The following is a 20,484-nucleotide window of genomic DNA, read 5'->3' on the forward strand; positions in this document are numbered from 1 at the left end:
GTACCTATTACACTGTGGTACTCAATAGTACCACGATTAAAAAAATAACAGCTGGAACACTGGAGTCATGTCCTAGGTACTTTATTTGTCAAACTTTCAGCTACTGTAATACCTGATGCTGACAATGTTAAAGGAAACGTTGTCTGCATCACAATTTGATAGGATTCATCCTCTGTGGATTATGGCTGTCTGTAAACAATGTTCATGAAGTAGTTGCAGCCCAAAATGCACATAGTTGGTATTCAGTTGGCCAATTATGACAAAGTCTACTTTATTTCTATTTATTGAATTCTAACAGCCTGCTAGCATATAAATGAGTGGTTTGTGATATTTCCATCTGGGATGGCTGTCAAGTCAATAAATTGAATTCGTCTTAAATGTGATTTCCTTAGGTTTGACTTTGGGATGCTGAATCGAAATACAAAATAGTGTGAGGTAATTTGTTTACCAATATTTTATTTATCTATTTCACAACTTCATGTTGTTTACTTGCTGTTTACAGCTATTATTAAATAAACCTGTGTAAAAATAGGCCCAATGAAACAGGTCCCATGGGACATTTTCTTTCATATCAGTATTTTGTAGAATGAACTGATATGTTGTGTGGGGGGGGGTCCAGGTGTCTCCAGACTGAGCTGAGGTCAGCCTCCATCTCCTCTCTGTGTGTGAGTGTGTGTGGAGCAGGCCTAATGGCCGCCCGCAACAACATGACAGCTTCAACTTAATCCTCATTAAAGCACTGTAACAATGCAGGAAGTGGCTGCTGCAGTCTCGATTAGACGGTCTCACTATTTGGCAGGAAACGGCTCCTTTCAGCTGCGTCCGAGACACCTCGAGCGTCCCAAAAGTTTTCACTTCGTCCTCACTGATCCGCCGCCGCGTGCTGACGACAGCTTCCGGGCTGCACGAGGGAATACAAGGAAGTGATCAAATGAAATTTGACAATCTGATCAACTCGTGTCATTTTGTTTAAAAATGTTATAAATATTTATGTCAACAAAAAAACGGCTGAGTACGGATGCTTATGTATAGTACCTCATATACATCTTGAATAAACACAGACGATTATTATTATTATTTATTTATTTTATCCAGCAGTCAATTTACCTTCATATTAAATCCAGTATTTGGTCTCAAATGGTTAATATTCTAATGGTAGCCCTCTTATCTAGCATGATCATTTTTGTGAATGTAAATAGTTTTATTAGCTTTCAATGAATTAATGTTTTCTGTCAAATAGATATAGTATAATGTATTGATTATCAGATTGATTCCTGTTCTGTGCAAAGCAATAGCTAAAAGTAAGCCGGCAGTTTAAACAGTTTTGCTTCACTGTAACATCCTAATGAGACTGTAAATATGAATGTGAGGCCAATTGTATTTCTGTTGTATACATCTTTTGTGAGTTTTAAAGTGAGTTTTTAAAAACGTTGTACGTGTTGTAATCCCATTTAATTGATGGTTACATGTACTCAGGTTTAAAAGTGATGTGACATACACCACATCCCTTCCTGAGATATTCCTCACACTCTACAGATTCTTATCTTTAAACTTTTCCTCCGTATCTCATTAACTTATGTGTGAGGTATTTCTTTAATTTGTATAAGCTTGGAACAACCCCTCAGACATCTGGACGTCAGCACTTATCTTCTGAATCCCGAGGCCTTAATGATGACCCCTGCAGCCCAGTGGAGTTTGGTGACCTGGTCCTCATCTCTTTCACGGTCTTAACGACCTCATCATTAAACCTCCTCCAAAGTTTATTGGGTTGTTTGTTTGGGACTATTTGCAATTACACATTTTGTTGTTGTGATGGTTGTGTCCTCAAGTGCGTTGGATATGAAATGAAACAATGATGATTCAGGCTCATTACATTCAATTTTCTAATACAGTTCACAGCAGTGTTTGTTTCTTTAGCCAAGCATCGGTTACACAGGCACCAGAGTTTAATTCAAGAAAACTCATCAATATTAATAAACAGCAGACGATAATTTTTTTTTGTTTGTTTTCTTTTCAGTCTGTTATTGACGACCGACAAATAAGGCTTCATGTTTCCACTTGAAATGTCACTTACACCATCTCCCCTTGTTCGCTGTCTGTGAAAGTCCACCACCAGCCCAGCCCCCGAATCACCTCAGTGCTGCTCATGTGCTGCATCAGTTAAACTGTGTGGAGAGTTTTACAGCAGAGTTGAAGATTTAAAGTCCAGGGGTCAGGGCACAGGGGTCATTATGATTGGGTGGGCGGGGATGTGTTTGGTTTAACATGTCACTGCCAGCTAAAATCAAATAGTGGAGCTTTGGTCTGGTTTCATGTTGTCAGAGGCTGCTCGTCATATCTGAGGATGATAAGCTGTATGAGATGTAATCAGGGAGTGTGTACGAAATACCTCTCAGTCTTTAGCTGAAATTTGCACACCTCATAGAACTGCCCCCGTAATGACACTGATGCATTTATCGAATGAGTATAGAGAAAAATGATGCATTAATTCAACTAGATGGAGTGGACGTTTTTTACTTTTTTGTTTCTTGTGGTTTAAGTACCTGTTCTTTGCTTCAGTGCTCGTATACATAGTTTTTTGGTGAATTCATAGAACTCCTTCAGTGTGTTGGTTTTTATTTTTTATTTTGTGCAGACTATGCAGTTATAGCTTCATATTTTTTTGAATAGATGCAATAATATCTATATTATATTCCCTACTGCTGCAGACATCCATTGATTTCCATTCTGTTTGCCACAGAAATAACACTTGAAACTTGATAGAGCTGTACAGTCTGTCATTGTGTGGATCTGAAAACTGCACAACAATGTCTGAGTAAAATAAAAATAACTTTGATATCAATGCAGACATCACAGTGATAAGCTTAGATTGCATAAAATAAAATGACGCAACATACAAACACACAAATTTGATCTACCGTTTCATTTCAGATCAGTTAGATATCTTTTATATCAAGTAACTGCATAACACAGAGCACATGCACCTCTCTAAATCTATTACCTTGATTCACTCTCCTTACGTCGACATTGTGTTTTTAGTCAAGTTTTAAAGGCCTATTCAATATGAATAATCAATTCATTCAACATTTACATTTTTAACCATAAAACGTGTGGAAAATATCAAACATTCTATTGATTTTACACATATTATGAAAACAATAACAACAAAATGAATTGAATCCAACACTTTGTAAAGGAACAAACCAAACCACAAGTACCGTGGATTAAACTAAGATGTACCTTACCAACAATAGGGAAACTGTAAACTGAAAATCCTGCCAGTTATAAAAATCAACAGCAAAGAACAAAGGCATCTGATGTAACTGAACGCTTAAGTGGATGGAGGATTACGCTGCCCTCATGTGGAAGAAAACAGTGTAACAGGAAGAACTGAAATGAGAAAAATACAAGTACTCCAAAATGCTTATAAATACATAAACATTTACATTTCATCGTGAAACAACATGTGTGCAAACAGGTAACAGTCAATCTTATTTAGTAGAAAATAATTACTATTGTTACTAATTTCTTGACTCAGGCAAAATGTGCACAGCTTATAAACATTACATCCCAGTGAGAGTGAAACGCTAAGAATCTAAAGGGAATTACTGTCAGGCAGCAGCAAGGAGACTAAACTGCAATGTCAACAATTCCCCTGGACTTATGTTGCATCACAGTCCCCACACACAATAAGAGTTCACTTTTCTTATCTTTGGGAAAATGAATACACAGTGCTGGATGGGTCCAGTAATTAAATCTAATATAACTTAGTGTTGATCTCAGCCTTGTGTGAAGACTCACATTTTTTATGTACCTCAGCAGCTCAACCACCAAATACACACCATATTACCACAACACTACCTATAGATCATTGCAGATACATATATATCCAAATGTGCCCCAACTAATACTGTGTATCAGAACTGGTCAAACAGACGCTGAATTCATGAACAACAATAGACAGCTAAATTGTTACAACAGTTGATCATATTTTAAACCACTTTCTAAATAAAAAACAGTTTGTGTGTGTCTGACTGACTATTAATTGATGAAAAAGCAGCCATATACAGTAATACAGAAAATTGTGGATGTGATACATTGAAATGCATCAAGATGCCTCGATTGCTGATTTGATGAAGTCTCATAGGGCATCAAAGCTTTATGAAGCATTGAAGCTTTCTATCAAATGGGTTTACTCATTGGCCAAAGCTTTATGGGGCTCCATTCGCTCTACTCTATTCACTTGAAGAAAAAGCTTGTTTTTTCTGGGATAAATTCCGAAATAAGTTTTAATTTTCATTTGACATGCTTTTATTTTGAAAGTGAAGTGTATATAGGAGGACTTACTGTTTTGAATCTGTAACTTCACATGGGAAAAGTTTTATGTTTTAGTGACCCTCCGAAGAGGCACAAGCTCTTATGGTGTTGTTTAGGGAAGTTTCGAATAAATCTGAAAATATTCGTTGAAAGTCTCCACCATCTTTCGGGGTTATGCTAGAGATAGATAAAGGATAGTTTACATTTTGTCCATAATTCAAATATTTCGTTTGTTAGCGTAAGCTATTATATTTGGTGGCTTTATTATGGAAGGTTGATGTGTAGTTCCTGTTATAAGCAGGGTGTTGGTTGGGACTCTTGTTTTGAAAGGGGTTCTAACGGAAAGGGGTTCTGTCAATAGAGAAGTTCTGAAGTGTGAAGGAAAATAAACGAGATACATTTTCGTTAAAAAATGTATTTAAAAAAAAAAAAAGGCTCAAATTTTTGAATGGACGTTTTGCATAGAGTCCTTGTTCAGCCGGCTACATGTAACTGTTGCACTCTTAGACAGTCTTTTGTTTGGCATGATTTCTAAGTATTAATGTTATTATTTTCATTAAAAGAACCAGTCTGAAGGAACTTAAATCTAATGGTTTCACAACTGTTCCTGCCTCCCCCACATACCCCGCTCTTCTGTCCTCTTTTTTCCACCCACCTCTCTTATCTCCCTCATTTCTCTCATTTATCCACAGTCGCCAATGCTTGCTCGTTGTGGGAACTGCTTGGTCTCACTATAATTAAGTATGGTCACTCAATCCAACTGTGTCAAATGAAATGTAATGGGAGTGCTTATTAGAATGCATTATATCTACAGAATGCAGCTACCTGTTGACAGTAGAACTCCGACAGAATACTTGCCGCTTCAAACTGGACATCTTCAAACTGAGAGATCAGACATTGATCACTAAGGATTTTTCTTCTGCTTCAGTTTTACCTGAATGATAAATCCTGAACCCTAGCATGTGCATGGTTGTCAGTAGCCTGATATCAACATGCACATGCCCTCATATCATTCAGAAAAAAAGGATACTTGTTGTGATATGAGCCACTGTGGATAGAAACAGAAAAATACATGTTAACAGTCCGAATCACACTGTGCACCATCTTAGACAGTGTTAGATAAAGAAGGCACTAAACACTGGTGATGTTCCGCATGTTTATCATCGGTCAGTGATTTATTGGACCAGAGCAGGGGGTCCCACCGTGTGGCTGCGGCTGCTCACCGCTTTCTCCAGGTGAGTCTGGGCCAACTCCCTGTTCTTGGTGTGGCGGTACAGCACCGAGCCCAGCTGCAGGTGAGTCCGTTTACTCTAATGGCGCCAAGATAGCTTTATTTCACTGGTAGAACTAATATCGTTGAATTCGGGCAAAACCGGAACTAGTGTCACAGTCTATGTTCTAACCGAGCCAATGTATGTGTGGGACTGTTTTGCGGAGTTTGCTATTCACTTAAATATTTCCCCTTATCATGACCGGCGTAGAACAAGTCACTACGTAATATGCGTAAATCGACAGAGGCAGTCGCTTGATTCATAACAGTGGTGCAGCGTGACACTGGGCGGTGGTAGATAGCAGGTACGTGATTACACGTGTGTCTCTTACGTTTGTTTTATTTAGTGTAAATATAAGAACAACGTTACTTAGAGGACACTGCACATGTCAGCAGCGACAGTCAACCACAGGAGGCAATATCTACATGCTAACTGTAGCCAGCACTAGCTTGTCTTCCTCATCTTTTGAGAACAGCTTTGTCACGCTTCCTTCCAGGCTGTTAAACAAGGAGGCAAGATGTCGCTACGCAGGATCACCCAGGAGACGTTTGACGCCGCGGTCAGAGAAAACATGGAGGAGTTCGAGATGGAGCCTGACGAGGCCCTGAGGGATGCTGTGGAGCAGTTTGATTCTCAAGGTAAATGTCACAGAAACGACTCGTGTACAGTTTTGTTTTCTGCATAATATATGCCTGTTCATCTCTGCTTTGCACGGACTGAGAATGGAAATCAACGATGGACAGATCATAATATCTGCTGAATTATTGATCATGGCAGAGGAGTGGTCACTAGTGACACATCGTACCGGTGCCTTGAGGTCTGATCCTTATTGTTCATATTGGAATAACATGAACTGAGACAACACTCACCTTTTTGGGAACACTGTAACAAATATCTTTGTCTTTTTTAATCCCTGAGGATTTGTAGAGTGTGATGGATGTATTTCTTTTATTGTGTATTTCTGGAATTATTTATTTTATATTTCAATACTGTTAAGGACCTATGAGTCTGAAGTAAAGGTAAACAAACAAAAAGACCAATACATATAAACTGTTTTTGCAATTCTTTAAATTGCTTGTAATCCAAAAATGACAACAGGTGTTGAACGAATAATTGGGTCAATCTCTCAGTGGCCTAACAAACATCAATCTACTATTAAAGGGAATTTAAGTTGATGAAGTATTAAATACTAATCATTTATCTCCTTCATACTTGACGTCTCTCTTGAATGAATGACCTGGACACAGAAATAGACTGCATTGAGCTGGATTGGATATTTACATTCAAGTTGTTATCATTTTACACATAGCGTGTAGTTTTGAAAAAGGTACCACACTCCTCCCTGCTGTGTTCACAAGTCATTTTGTCATGGTTACTGTACACTATTGAGTTGGTAGTTGCTTTATTTATATTTATATATATATATATATATATATACACATAAAAATTGTTTATATCTCTGTCTTGTACTTGATATTGTATTGTGTGTTAACGCATTAACCCCATTTTCCTCTATGGATGCAGGCGTGGACCTCAGTTGCATACTCAAAGCTGTACCCACTGCTTCATCTGATGAGAACCCAGAAGAGAAAACACATGAGGTCTTAAAGGTCAGCCCTGGCATGTTTGGTAAAGAAAGAAACTGCTTATTTCTAAATCAATTGCAAACAATTTCTTAATTGGTAAACAAATCGAATCACTTGCAGGCTTTGGATTCTCTCCGAATTGGAAAAGACTCTTCTGGAGTGATGGAATGGACATCAGCCCTAAAGTGCTTCACTGAACAGTGCTTACATGGATTTGCCCAGAGGTACCTAGCTGCCCAAAAAGACGCCTACCCCATTGTCCTCTGCTACTGCAAAAAGAGTTTAGAGGAGCGAGAGGCTGTGCTGGCAGCTCTCTCCGCTCTGGCTGCTCTGACAGATGGACAGCCAGACTTGTTGGATGCGGAGGGCAAGAAGTTTCTTTTGGAAGCCCTTAAAAGATACCAGGCAGATTCCTCGGTGACATGTGTAGCCATCTGCGTTGTGCGTAACTGCTGTTTGAAGCATGAACAGAACAGGCAGGATTTGGTAAAAGGCGGAGTCCTGCCCCTGCTGACCACTGCTGTCACACAACATAGAGGATGTGCAGAGGTGTTGAAGGAGGCCTCTGCAGCTCTCAGGGTCATGACCTTTGATGATGATATCCGAGTTGCGTTTGGGAATGCTCATGAAACTGCCAAGAGTATTGTTCTTGAGAACAAGGGACTGAATGTCTTAATCGAGGCTGCAAAAGGTAAGACAGGCTGGCTCATTGGAGGACGTTATCTTTATAACTTAAACTACCATGTTTTCTCTTAATCAGAGTCTGATCTCATGACGTTAACTTCTTTATTTTTCACATTCCTCCCTCACAGCTCACCCTGATAATTCTTCTGTTCTGGCTGAGATCTGTTCAACCTTGTCCCGTCTGGCTGTGAGGAACGAGTTCTGTCAAGACATCTGTGACATGGGAGGATTGAAATTCATGATGACGCTGCTCGCAGACAGCTACGAGACAGCGGTATTGTACAAAAACACAAGGGACACAAACTCATTCAACTTCCGTGTTCCGCTCACTGAACTTGTTTCCCTCTTGCAGGAGTTGGTTCGGCAGGTCATGAATGCAATAAAAGCTGTAGCAGGAAACGACGATGTAAAAGATGCTGTTGTGAATGCAGGCGGAGTCCAGCTCATTGTTATCGCCATGAACAGACACATTAGCAACCCAGCTGTGAGTCTAATGGATTTGATAGATAATTAACCGTGGACTCAGTAAATACATTTTTAATCATAGATTGTTTTTTGTTGCGTACAAATATATATAAATCTGCTATAAAAAAAAAATGTTTCCATGTTTTGCTTTAGGTGTGTGAAAGTAGCTGTGCGTGCCTCTCTGTTCTTTGTTTGCGCAAACCAGAAAACTGCCAGGCCATCATGGAGAATGGAGGTGCCTTGGCTGCGGTGGAGGCCATGAAGGCGCATACAAAGTCTGTTAATGTGCAGGTAATATGCTCTCATTAATTGATAGGCTCACTTGAAAGAGGCACTGTGACTTTGTCCTAACTCTGTCTCTGTTTTCCTTTCTTTATGATCAGAAACAGGCTTGTAATCTGCTGAGAAACATGGTGTCACGCATGCCAAACTACACACAACCAATCCTGGAGATGGGAGCGGAGGCTCTGATTATTCAAGCACTAAAGAACCACCAGGACTGTGGTGATCTGGGTAAAGCAGCCCTCAGAGATCTGGGATGCCAGGTGGAGCTGCGAGAGCTGTGGACTGGCAAACATGGCAGCCTTAAAGACTGAGAGAAGAAGAGAGCATCATTGAATACCTCCACTCTGACAATTAGATAACCTGAAATACATTGTTAAGAAGGAATCAGGTCAGAATGATGGTATACATATAGCAAACAGATACACCTACCTAGATAGACACATTTTTTCAGAATAGTCATAGAAAATGCTTGAGCTATTCGAACAACCAAGTCAACGGTTCCACATCCATTGCTATTAAGATATATATATATATATATATATTACTTTTTCAGTCCTTTTTGCTGTTTTCGATTCAAAGGAAAAGGCTGTTGTAGTTCTGATGTACTTGTCTTGTTTGCTGTTAATATTTTGTTCAAATTTAATAAATGTAATATTCATTTTCAGAAAGTTGCGTTACGAGTAAACATGACCAAACCATGGGTAAACAAATGTATTTGCTGCCATGAAAATAGTTTAACTACATTGTAATTTGGGCAGATTGCATTCCTATGTTGACAGAAACTTTGAAGTGTATTTTATGCCTTCTATGTGCACTATAACAAAACATTTCCTTTTTTGGGGGTTTTATGCGTTCTTACTTTGTAAAGCTGAAGGCTCTGATATTTAGAACAATGATGGACGACTTTGTAATCTGCTTGACTATGATAAAACTCAACCTTCACATTACTGTGTGCTTGTGTGTATATCATGATTTGTTGTACCTGGGTCTAAATTTACTTCTAGTGTATTTTTTATAATCAGTTATCTTAAAAAATATGAACGCAAGATCAAGGCCTGTTAAAAGGGTAGTTCACCCAAAAATATTAATTCACTAATTATTTGCTCACTACTTTGCAGATGGACGGGTGGGAGATTTGGAGTTTCAGGGGTAAACAGCGTTGCAGATCCAGTCCAATCGAAGTAACTTGGGACTGATTTTTCCAAACGTTTAAAAAACAAGTGTCTGTTAGTACGACGAGAAACAAGGACATTAAACCATGTTTAAGTCTGAGTGTCAGTTGTGATCCATGGATAAACACGGCTCTTGAGGAGGATATCAGAGGATACTTAGACCAAAATGATTGTGTAAATGAGGCCATTTCGAGTCGAATGTGAATGTCGGGGCTTACGGACACTTGGTTGACACCTCAGGGGCAGTGTGGAGGCATTTTGTTTTGTTTCTGTTTTTTTTTTATACGTTTGAAAAATAGGTCAACTGTATTTGATTTGGCTGCAACACTGTTTACCCCTGAAACCCCAGAAGTGTTTTGTGTACTCTAACACCTCACCCACCCCTCCAGCAGCAAAGTGGCGAGTAAATAACTGGATTTTCATTTTTGGGTGAACTATCCCTTAAAGGTGATAATTTTTAACATGCTACTAACTTGTGAAATAACAGCAAACAATAATCTGTTAACCAAAACCATTTCACAAACTAAACCAAAATATATAACTACAAAATGAATACATTATCTTTTAAACTCTGGGGAGTTTCCTGCTCACGCCCCTGTAAGCGACCTATCCAGGCACGCCTCCCCTCAGACTCCATTTCCCACAATGCCTTGGCGCTTGTCCTTGTCGGACCTCAGTGTGGCGGATCTAGCGTTCAGCGGTGACAGCAGCTGTCGGAGCAGCATGGACGACGTCAGTCCCCCCCGAGTCTGTGTTGGGCAAACGAATCTCGGACGTGTTTAGAAGAAGCAGCGTTTAACGACAGGACACATCGTTTTTTTTGTTTTGTTTTTTAATGGCGACTCGTCCTAGCTCAATAATAACGTTAGTGTAGCGGGGAAGCTAACAGCTAGCACACGTTACTTAACCTGGAATTTGGCGAATTTAGGAACAAGAACCTGCTAACCAGTGTCTCTTTGGAATAACTCGGGATATCTAAGCAGCAGGAGTCCGCAGGTGTCTGAGCCGGTGTCAGACTGTGCGAGGTAAGAGAAGCACTGACAGATCACTGTGTGTTTGTTTGTTTGTGAGTGGGTAAGTTTGGTCAGGTCTGGTGCTGAGAGAAGCTTGGAGATTGTTCGATCATTGATGAATATGCAATTCTTCACTGAACCTTGCTCTTATACTGTGTTCAGTTTAATGTACACAACTGTGATTTACAATCCAAGGACTAGGAGTAACATAACAAGGGAAATGATATGGTTTAGGAAACAAGGCTGTTAAAAAAAATCGACAGTAAATGTAATATTTAACAAATTTATTAAACATCAATGTTAAATGTGATGGTTTGCTTCCTCTCTCTTTCTTGTCATGATAAATAAAACCTGTTGGTATATACATATATATTGTAGAACTCATCCTGGGCATCATATCCTCATTCTGTATTAATTAAACTAATTTATTAACAAAATAATCCAAACTACACACAAATGATGGTTAGATCCGACCAGAAAATTTACTATAAGCCTTTCAAATGCAGCATTACTTATGTAGCTCTTCATTAAAAATGTATTGTTTAGTCTTTTTATTATGCCACCCATCTTGTATCTCCTCTAGAGCTACAAGAAGTCAAATTCCCTACATCTGGATTTTAATTTTGATGTGCAAAAAGCTGCACACGCTCACAATTATCATCCCCTTAAACACATGTGCCTTTCCTCACCAAGTTCTATAAATGATTACCTGAGAAATCATATTACCAAATATGATTGGGATCTGCATTCAAATGCTATTGTTTCTACCCTGACCAATACTACTTCCTTCCACCAAGTTTTATGGTAATCCACCTTTTACATTTGTGTAATCTTGCTCATAAAACAAACAAACCAACAAATAGACAGGGGTGAAAAGATAGGAGGGGGGGGTGTATTTGTGTCTGGAACATATCATCTGTAGAGGTGTGATTTATAGGCTGCATCCTAAATGTCTTGGAGAGGAAATAGTATCCTCTTTGGTTAGGGTGCTGTGTCAGTCAGCTGAGTTCTTGGAACAAAGGACAAACCCAGTTAAACCAGAGTAGAGCAAAAGGACACTTTAGACTTTAGGTGATCTCAGGATCAACCTGTGCAAGACATGAATAGACAATGGGCTCACATGCTAGCTAGACAGTGGGTGCACCATAAAGTTTATGTTGAGCTGTAACCTAGTTTAAAATGTCTGCTGTAAGCATAAATTACACAAGTTATATAATACATTTCACTTCCAATACCAATATAAAAATAATCAAATATTTGTTGATATAATGCTTGATGGTATCATTTTTGGACATATTGCCCAAACTTAGTCTCAACACACACATGTTATAGGTGACTGTTAGTTAGTATTGATACCAACACACTCTGAAACATCGCAGTTTCCTGGTACACTGGCGATTTACTAATGGTCATTAGGTAACCCAGTTGAAAGGACACGTTGGTCACAGTAGTTTCTTAAAACAACAGGTCAGAACACAAGAAGACATTGCTGTGTATGTAACACTTTTAATCCACAGGGACGCTGTGTGTTTGTGTAGCATGGGAATGCGGTGTTGAATAACAGATGACAAGTGAGGCGACCAATCAGAGCTGGCCTTCAAGAACAAGGAACTGTAAAGTGATATGCAGGGGAAAGGGGGCTGTGGGGAGGGGTGAGGGATGGATTGTGGGTGAGAACAGTGGGTGAGGTGAAAGGGTCTAAATGGTCATTTGGTTTGAAGCCTTATTGTACCTATGCCAATATTGGTTGCCCTTGACAACATGGCTTTTCCGCAGACTCCCCGTTTGCTCTCTTGTCTCTCGACTATCTCTTCCCCCCCATCTCACTTTGTTTGATTCTCCTCACTGTTCACTTCCTTGAACTCTGGGATTTCTGAGTGGGTCTTTTTCCAATAACGTGATTATTTAACAATTGTTCATTACTTAATAGTCACCAGTTGAGGTGCTGTATAACACCAGCTTAGTGAAGTATTAAAACTAGGATGACATTATTTCATGGCTGCACAATGAATAATTTTTGTAAACACCTAAAGGCTTATTTATCCCTTTTCACATGTACATATGTATCAAACAGTTTGTGTTAAGGTCAAAGTAATGTCCATTTACTGGATTATAATGTAATGTATAAATGTATTTCTTCCTACACAAAATTCTGAACACAGATTTAGTTGTTTACATTGAATTAAAAAACTATATAGAATGTTATCAGGCATGGAGAATATTATTGCTTATCTTGTTGTGACTGTGATTTAAAGTGTGTTGGATCAGTGACTAATTGTGAAACTTTTTTTTGGGGGGGGGGGGGTTATTTAACATTGAACCAGAGAGCCCATTGTGGTTAAAGGGTACATGAATAGCTGATTTGTCTGATAAAATGATTAGCTCATTGAAAAACATAGTAGACGTGTTGGTGTCTTGTCGGGGTAGTGACATTGCCCTTGGTGTTGCTCTTGCTCAGACACTGTTGTGACCGTACAAAGATGTGGAAACACTGTAATCTGATATTTTAGCGAGGGAGACTCTTCAATGGTGGTCTTGTGTGTGTTTTGCTAAGTTGCTGCTCAGATGACCTTTATAGGTGTGTCAGTCAGTTACTGTATGGTGACTGCATTAGTCTCCAGGTAACCATTTACTCAAGGTGGTTATTTACATCTTCTTGTTGAAGGATAACTTATTTGCTAACGTGACACAGATGAAGTCAGCAGAGAAATGCATAGTAACAAAAACTAGATCAGATTTTTTGGTGCACAAGAAAACAAGATGAAGCCGCTCCAGAGTTTAAAATCAATTGATCTTGTTTTGTAGACTATGCTTGCAGTTTATTTTAGTCACACTTGACTTAAGGTTCTTAAAGGTTCAAGAGTCAAAACCAAGCCACCGGAATGTCTTGCTCAGCTTCAAATTGTATATAAAGGGACTGTTGATCCTCATTTAGGTCTCTCCTTGTCTGTGTAGCTCCCGGTGCCTGGTGTCACCGCCCGTCCTGTGGATGAATTCATGAGCGGGCTCAGTGACAGCTGTGTGTAGTCCTCGGGAATGGGGAATGGAGTCCAGGAACAACGGGCATCTCTTACACAAGGAGAAGTGCTGCCCCTGGCTTCCTCCAGTCAGTCAGAAGTGAGCTAACGTTTTACTTTACACTCTAAGAAAAATATTCACCCGAGAAGGAAGTTCACAGAATCATTTTTTTGCTTTATAAGTTTAATTTGTGAATTGGACTGAGCTGCTCAATTAACAATATCCAATTGAAAAGCCAGCTCAATGATCAACAGCATATCAAGACGCTTGTGCATGTGATGATACAGTGTCACAGGATTCACTGTGTTTGTGTTGGTGATACCTAAAAGCAATTCCTCCTTCTGTGCTCAGGGCTTGATGCACACTCGGACTGTCCTCAACTCGCTCTTCTCAGGGGCTTTAGCAGGAGCTTTGGCCAAGACCGCTGTCGCCCCATTGGACAGGACTAAAATCATCTTCCAAGGTAAGTTGGACGCACGGTTGAGCTAAAACGGTTTTAAGATTACAAACGACCCAAATTAAATTCTATGGATTGTGCTCACACACACACAATAATTACCCCTGTGTATGTAATTTATATTGTACGTTGTTTTGTTTTTCAGTGTCGTCAGCACGATTCTCTGCCAAGGTACGTTTGGTTTAAAGAACATTTTATGTGAGAGGGTTATTAAAACAATGAACCGGTTCTTAGTCACATGCAATAAGTTGAATCACATTCATTGTATTTAGCATAGTTTCTGAATTGAATTAATTAATGGATCAAAATAACTTGCAGACACATACATACAGATTTGTGCCATAAACTAACTTAAATTATTATCCGCTCCATCTAAGTAAGAATGTAAAGTATGTGTTTATGTGTACACACTGACTTACAGGAGGCATACAGGTTGATATACCGCACCTACCTAAAGGATGGCTTCTTCAGTCTGTGGAGGGGGAACTCTGCCACCATGGTGCGAGTCATCCCATACGCTGCCATCCAGTTCTGTGCTCATGAGCAGTACAAGAGGAAGCTGGGAAGCTACTATGGCTTTCAGGGCAGGTAAGTGTCAGTTTATACCGGGAGATTTACTTATTTTTCTTCAGAGTTGGTCTCATGTTCAAACATCTATGTCTGGATTACTCAAATATTAGCACCTGTAAAAGTGTGACAGACAGTATCTAGCAGAGGAGAAAACAAGCCGTGTGATTGATGAGCAGCATCAGGGCTACAGGCAAGCAGCTGGGGGGTGGGTGAAGAATGAGGTGGGGCTTATTTATAGATCTGCAAACACTAAACCTGTTGGTGGTGTAGAGTTCAAGGGGATAAAATGTAAACCTGTAATCTTGAGAAAGTGATGAGTTTTTAGGGATTTAATCAGTGCTCATGTTTTTCAAGATTTTCTACATGTTGTCTGAAGCATAAACAGCTCAACATTGACGCTAATTTGCTGTTTCAGTGTCCTGCCTCCCATACCAAGGTTACTGGCCGGATCTATGGCCGGTACAACGGCGGCCATGCTGACCTATCCCCTGGACATGGTGCGCGCTAGGATGGCCGTAACACCAAAGGAAATGTAAGTGTATGGAACTGCTAAAACCCATCATCAGTAAATATTAGAGCTCTTACACTGACGGGGACAATAGCCAAACAGCACTGGGGGCTCAAGTTGTGTGTGTTTGTGTTGCTTTAAGGTTCAGGTGAAAGGTCATGATACTAGACAAAGAATCAAACTGAGATCAAATTCAGTAACACTTTGGATAATCATCACAACAAATCTGATAGGGGTTATGCTCTTTTCACTGACACTGAAGACTTTAGACATAAGCATAACTGAAGTGGGTGAAGCCTCCAAAATAAGTCAAACAGTTTATTTGTTGCACAACACCTCGCCCAATTGTATCCAACTACAATAAACAATTCTCAAACTTTCTATTTGTTTCCTCTCTTTAGGTACAGTAATATCCTGCATGTGTTTGTGCGGATTTCTCGGGAAGAGGGCCTGAAGACGCTGTATCGAGGTTTTGCACCCACCATACTGGGTGTGGTTCCCTATGCTGGCCTCAGCTTCTTTACCTATGAGACACTGAAGAAGCTACATGCTGGTAATGCACCAACACTAACTCAATTTATATACTATCCCTTAAGCTGCTTTCTCTGGAGTTTTTACTAGGGGGCCAGGCAGGTGAAACTCCAGAAAATCTCTGCAGTCTCTTGTTTGGATATTTGCGTTCTCACATAAAGCCCCTCCAGAGAATATCAAGAGAAAATCCGATGTCTGAAAGCGGCTGGAATGTTTATGTTGCATATGTGAATTTAATTTTTTTTACTTGCATTCCTTTACAACCTCCTCTCCTGTGTAGAACGCAGCGGCCGCCCCTTCCCCTACTCGTACGAGCGCCTGGCATTTGGAGCCTGTGCGGGTCTCATTGGCCAGTCGGCGTCTTACCCCCTGGACGTGGTACGACGGCGCATGCAGACTGCGGGAGTCACCGGTCACACGTATGGCACCATCCTGGGCACCATGCGGGAGATCGTGTCCGAGGAGGGGGTCATCCGCGGACTCTACAAAGGTCTCAGCATGAACTGGGTGAAGGGGCCTGTTGCAGTGGGGATCAGCTTCACCACGTTTGACCTTACTCAGATTCTGCTGAGGAAGCTGCATCAGATGGGCTACACGTCTCGATAATAGCATATCGACTGATATGAAAAGAATTATAGCGATAATGTTTTTTTTCCACATCGCCCAGCCCGACGTGGTACTGTGTACCTGTACACACTGTTGTTGTGTACATTTAAGTGCAATATGCTCAGTGATTTGATTTGTGTGGATGCTGATAGGTTATTACGCTCTGTGCCCCTTGTGGACCAGGCCTGTGAGTGTATTTAAGGATCAGAGAGTTCAGAGATACACATACACACATACACACACCCACACACACACTGATAAGTCAACTGCCTTGTGTGTCCGCTTCCAACCAACACCCTCAATTGCAATGCAGGCTGCCACTCATTTTCTACTGACTTTTAACAACCATTTGGTTTGATAAGAGTACATTGTGCCCTCTTGAGATTTGTTTTGATTTGTGTACATTTGTTTTATAGAATCATACCAAAGGTTAGGATTTGAGCTAGCTTCAAGATGCTATGATGCTAGTGATGTTAATACAAATGAGCACAAAAGAGATAAAACCTTGCACAGAGGTAGCAGCATCTTTACTTACAGGGAATAGTGAGTTATTGTTTGAGTTGAAGTTGTTTAAATCTCTGAGTCAAATTATATCTTTAAGGTAAAACTTTAATGTGAAACTTAATTCGCAGACTTTTAGTTGGAGTTAAGCTTCTGCACTGACATCAGACATCTATATTTAATGCCAGTGCCAAAAGTTATAACGTATAAAAAGTGCCCCTATTATTACCTCTGCCAAGGATGTTATGTTTTCATCCCTCACTGTTTGTTTATTTGTTTTCTTTGTTTGTTTGTTTGTATGTTTGGTAGAAGGATCACACAAAAACCACTGAACTAAATACGTTTTATTCCAGACAAAGAGGCAGATCCAGAACCTGTTTTAAATCACTTTCCCAAACATTGCGAAATAAGACTTTTGCTGACATTTGAACCCCTTTTCCAGAGATTGAGACATGGATCTTGAGGGAAAAAATAATATTTAGGGTGACTGATATCTGGAAATCCAGAATAATATATAGTTTTAAATGGGGGTAGGTTTTTTTCTGCCCCTGTATGTTAATACTTTTGGCCAAATGCTGACCAAGAGGCAGATACAGGAATTATCCCTTGGCGGAGCTATGCGCTCAACTGAGTGCCATTCTAGTTTAGTTTTTTTCAAAAGTGATTGACAGTTTGGTTGTCTGACATATCAACACATGTTAGTCTGTTGCTAAAAATAACTGACAGGTAGTCTCAAGTGATGCACATAAGACAGTTTGATGGGTCCTTTTACAGACCTGTCATCACCAGTGAAGGAGGAACTTGTCTACAGTCTAATGTGATCTGATACAGCAGCCCTGCAGAGAACACATGACGTTTACAATGTTTCAATATTGTTGTAGCACTGTAAGAGGTATTTCTTCTAATCCTTGGTGTTTGGTGTTATTGTTTCAGATGAATTAACAGGCGATAACATTGGAGTTCTGCAAACCGAACACAAATGTTGTCTGAAGCATCTATCGCTTGAGGAACTTGCTGTCAATATCAAGCTTTTTTTGTGTAAATCTTGACAATAACACTGGTTCAGATTTGAACTGGTCATTGAAACAATAACTTGTTATTTGTGTGGACTCGAGGTGTAGATTTGCTACTGGACTGAAAACCTGACTTGAAATATGCACACACACACACACAGTGTAGAGCTCGTTTTGTTACAGGTATAATTCAGTATATTGCAATGTTCTCTATATTGTACTTTCCTTCAGTGCACGTTTAGTGTTTTGTGTGTACGTGAGTTTCAGCAGTATTGATGCAGGCCTCCAGTCATTAGCAGTGTCAATAGTTTCTATACTTAGACCTTAACCACTGAGACAGAGTGGTTGAGCCAAGTGGAGCAGAGGTCATGATATTTAAAGCAGAAAGTTTATTTTTAAAACACTTAACATTTAGTTTAAAAAAAATTTGTTTAACTCTTAAATAACATATATGATCACTTTTATTATTGTTATTCCTAAAAGTCACCAGAGAAAATACCATAAGTTAGTAAAGTCCAGAGTGATGCCTTAAATAATAAATAATAATACCTCACAAGATGATGTTTGAAACAAAAAGTTGATTGCACATATTTAATCAGCAAATATTGTTTTTTTTTTGTCCCTTTTTAAAAAGTTCAATCACCTTAAAGTTATGTTAAAAAATTTACACAAGTACCAGAATGATTCTTGTCACGTCAAGTTTCTAAAACTACTGTTTTGATTTTTTTTAAATTAAATAATGAATGCTTAAAATCTGAAACTAATTAACTTTTCAAACCAAGCATTCATCTTCCACCTTAAGTACTTAACAGTTTGCGATACATTAGAATTTCACAACCATCTCTATTCAGTAGCTCTGTTAACTGAATTAAACTCCCAACCTGCATCTGTCTGACCAGCTATCTGTCATCACTGTTAATCGATGCTGTGATAATTGACCAATGAATCAGGTTTAGGGGAAATGTAGCGTGGAGGTGATGTGTGAGACTAACCAGGCTGCATCAGCAAACTTTAACAGAAGAGCAGTTGATCCAAGTCTAGTGTTTTGTTATCTGTAGTCGTTACCTGAGGTCATTAAGCTTTGGTGGAAGACGGCTTGAAACCGTCACATGTTCTGAACTGATGCTTCCAAGCGTTGGGTGGAAAGCAGACAGTGACTGAAGCCGAGTGAAGGACAGTTACTGACACTTAAGTGCCTAGTGAGGAATAGTCACGTTTTTACTCTGACTGAGCTACTCCTACTAACCTTTGTGAAGGTTGCTTCCATTTTCTGGCCTTAGGGTTTGACATTTCTCAAGTATTGAAGAAGCAGCAGGTGGTTTGATTGTTAGACGCCTGTGACAGAATGTAAAACTTCAGGTGTAGTTTTCGTATGGGAATTTTTGTAAAACTTTAAAAACTGCCTTGCGCATGGGTGGGATGTGCGATTCTCGACTCTGGGACACATGAGGTCAAACTATTACAACCCTTTTGGAGCTGATTTGAGGAACAAGGGAGGATTTAATATCTATTTGTACCTTGATTAATATGGTATGGCATTAAGAGAATTGTAAAATTAACTCCCCACCTCTAAATCCAAGGAGACAGGTAGACACAATGATCAAATAGTATTATAGATAGAGTCTAACTAACCTAGACAATCATTAAATGCCAAAAGTTTTATGTTTTGTATTTGTTTCAAAATAAAAGTATGTTCTTTGTGAAGGACCTGACCGTGGCTTAATGAGATGAAATACTGACACACTACAACAACAACAAATGGCCAGCAAGTCATTTTATTTGCTCCAATCAAGCACATTGTTTGTACAATGCAACTGTGTTGACATGTTCCAGCAGATCATCTTGTGTGTTTTTGATCCAGTGTTGCAGTGATATAATGACTGCCTTGTAAATCCTAGTGGTTTGTGCCAACTGAATGTAAATGTACCTACTAATACGACACCCTGTGTCCAGTCTGTAGTGTTCATGGTCAAACTGAAGGAATGTTTAGAAATATCAAATTCTTAAATAAACTGGATGTCGACAACACTTTCTGATTATTTCACTTATCTCCATGGCTCTGAATGGCTTGTGTCTGTGGAGTAGTTTTTTTCATTGGAATTAAATGTAAATAAATATTCAGTGTGAGCCTAAAGGACACTCATCATTTTAAAAGTGATTGCATTTTTTTTTTACTTGACTTTTGATGGTGACAAAAAATAAGAGTCTACAAAAAGTATGATTGAAGTAAAATGTAATTATATGAAAAAATACATGGTCCAAATAAAGATCTATCTATCGCTACACAAATTAATTAAAGTAGTAGTTTTGTATTTATATAAAAATATCTATATTAATCCTTAATTTATGTATGAACATATCTAGAAAGTTATGAATACAAATCAGTGAATCAGTGAGTACACATAATATTATATTTTTTGTATTTGTTGTCTATCAATCCATTGTAGCTTTTTTAAATGTGTTTGTAATTGATCATGCACATTCTTA

General features: G+C 39.2%; 2 protein-coding genes across 5 annotated transcripts; both read left to right on the plus strand.

The window, feature by feature from the left end:
- Positions 1–5,499: 5,499 nt before the first annotated feature.
- Positions 5,500–9,555, plus strand: armc6 (armadillo repeat containing 6). Of its 4 annotated transcripts, XM_062405115.1 has the most exons (8): positions 5,792–5,892; positions 6,085–6,226; positions 7,113–7,198; positions 7,295–7,865; positions 7,987–8,132; positions 8,211–8,342; positions 8,477–8,614; positions 8,707–9,555. In XM_062405115.1, exons 2-8 carry the CDS (start codon positions 6,106–6,108, stop codon positions 8,917–8,919), a joined length of 1,407 nt encoding a protein of 468 aa, XP_062261099.1. In that variant the 5' UTR covers positions 5,792–5,892; positions 6,085–6,105; the 3' UTR covers positions 8,920–9,555. The 4 variants fall into 4 exon arrangements, with proteins under 4 accessions (XP_062261098.1, XP_062261097.1, XP_062261099.1 ...); XM_062405114.1 differs by lacking the exon at positions 5,792–5,892 and adding an exon at positions 5,500–5,612 and having other exon boundaries at positions 7,987–8,342; XM_062405113.1 differs by having other exon boundaries at positions 5,791–5,906; positions 7,987–8,342.
- An 892-nt stretch (positions 9,556–10,447) lies between these two features.
- Positions 10,448–20,025, plus strand: slc25a42 (solute carrier family 25 member 42). Its single transcript, XM_062404088.1, has 8 exons — positions 10,448–10,805; positions 13,749–13,910; positions 14,163–14,274; positions 14,414–14,439; positions 14,690–14,856; positions 15,254–15,370; positions 15,748–15,899; positions 16,158–20,025. Exons 2-8 carry the CDS (start codon positions 13,830–13,832, stop codon positions 16,481–16,483), a joined length of 981 nt encoding a protein of 326 aa, XP_062260072.1. The 5' UTR covers positions 10,448–10,805; positions 13,749–13,829; the 3' UTR covers positions 16,484–20,025.
- The last annotated feature ends 459 nt before the right edge of the window (positions 20,026–20,484 follow it).

This window comes from Platichthys flesus, chromosome 14 (assembly GCF_949316205.1).
Source record: "Platichthys flesus chromosome 14, fPlaFle2.1, whole genome shotgun sequence".
Lineage (NCBI taxonomy): Eukaryota > Metazoa > Chordata > Actinopteri > Pleuronectiformes > Pleuronectidae > Platichthys > Platichthys flesus.

What these genes read in the sequence shown, in the direction of transcription:
- armc6 (XM_062405114.1), top strand. Translation starts at nt 6,106, where the DNA reads ATGTCGCTACGCAGGATCACCCAGGAGACGTTTGACGCCGCGGTCAGA. An exon ending in CTTAATCGAGGCTGCAAAAG is followed by an intron (nt 7,866 to 7,986) that starts GTAAGACAGGCT and finishes CCTCCCTCACAG; the next exon opens with CTCACCCTGATAATTCTTCT. An exon ending in GACACATTAGCAACCCAGCT is followed by an intron (nt 8,343 to 8,476) that starts GTGAGTCTAATG and finishes GTTTTGCTTTAG; the next exon opens with GTGTGTGAAAGTAGCTGTGC.
- slc25a42 (XM_062404088.1), top strand. Translation starts at nt 13,830, where the DNA reads ATGGGGAATGGAGTCCAGGAACAACGGGCATCTCTTACACAAGGAGAA. An exon ending in CAGCACGATTCTCTGCCAAG is followed by an intron (nt 14,440 to 14,689) that starts GTACGTTTGGTT and finishes ACTGACTTACAG; the next exon opens with GAGGCATACAGGTTGATATA. An exon ending in GCCGTAACACCAAAGGAAAT is followed by an intron (nt 15,371 to 15,747) that starts GTAAGTGTATGG and finishes TCCTCTCTTTAG; the next exon opens with GTACAGTAATATCCTGCATG.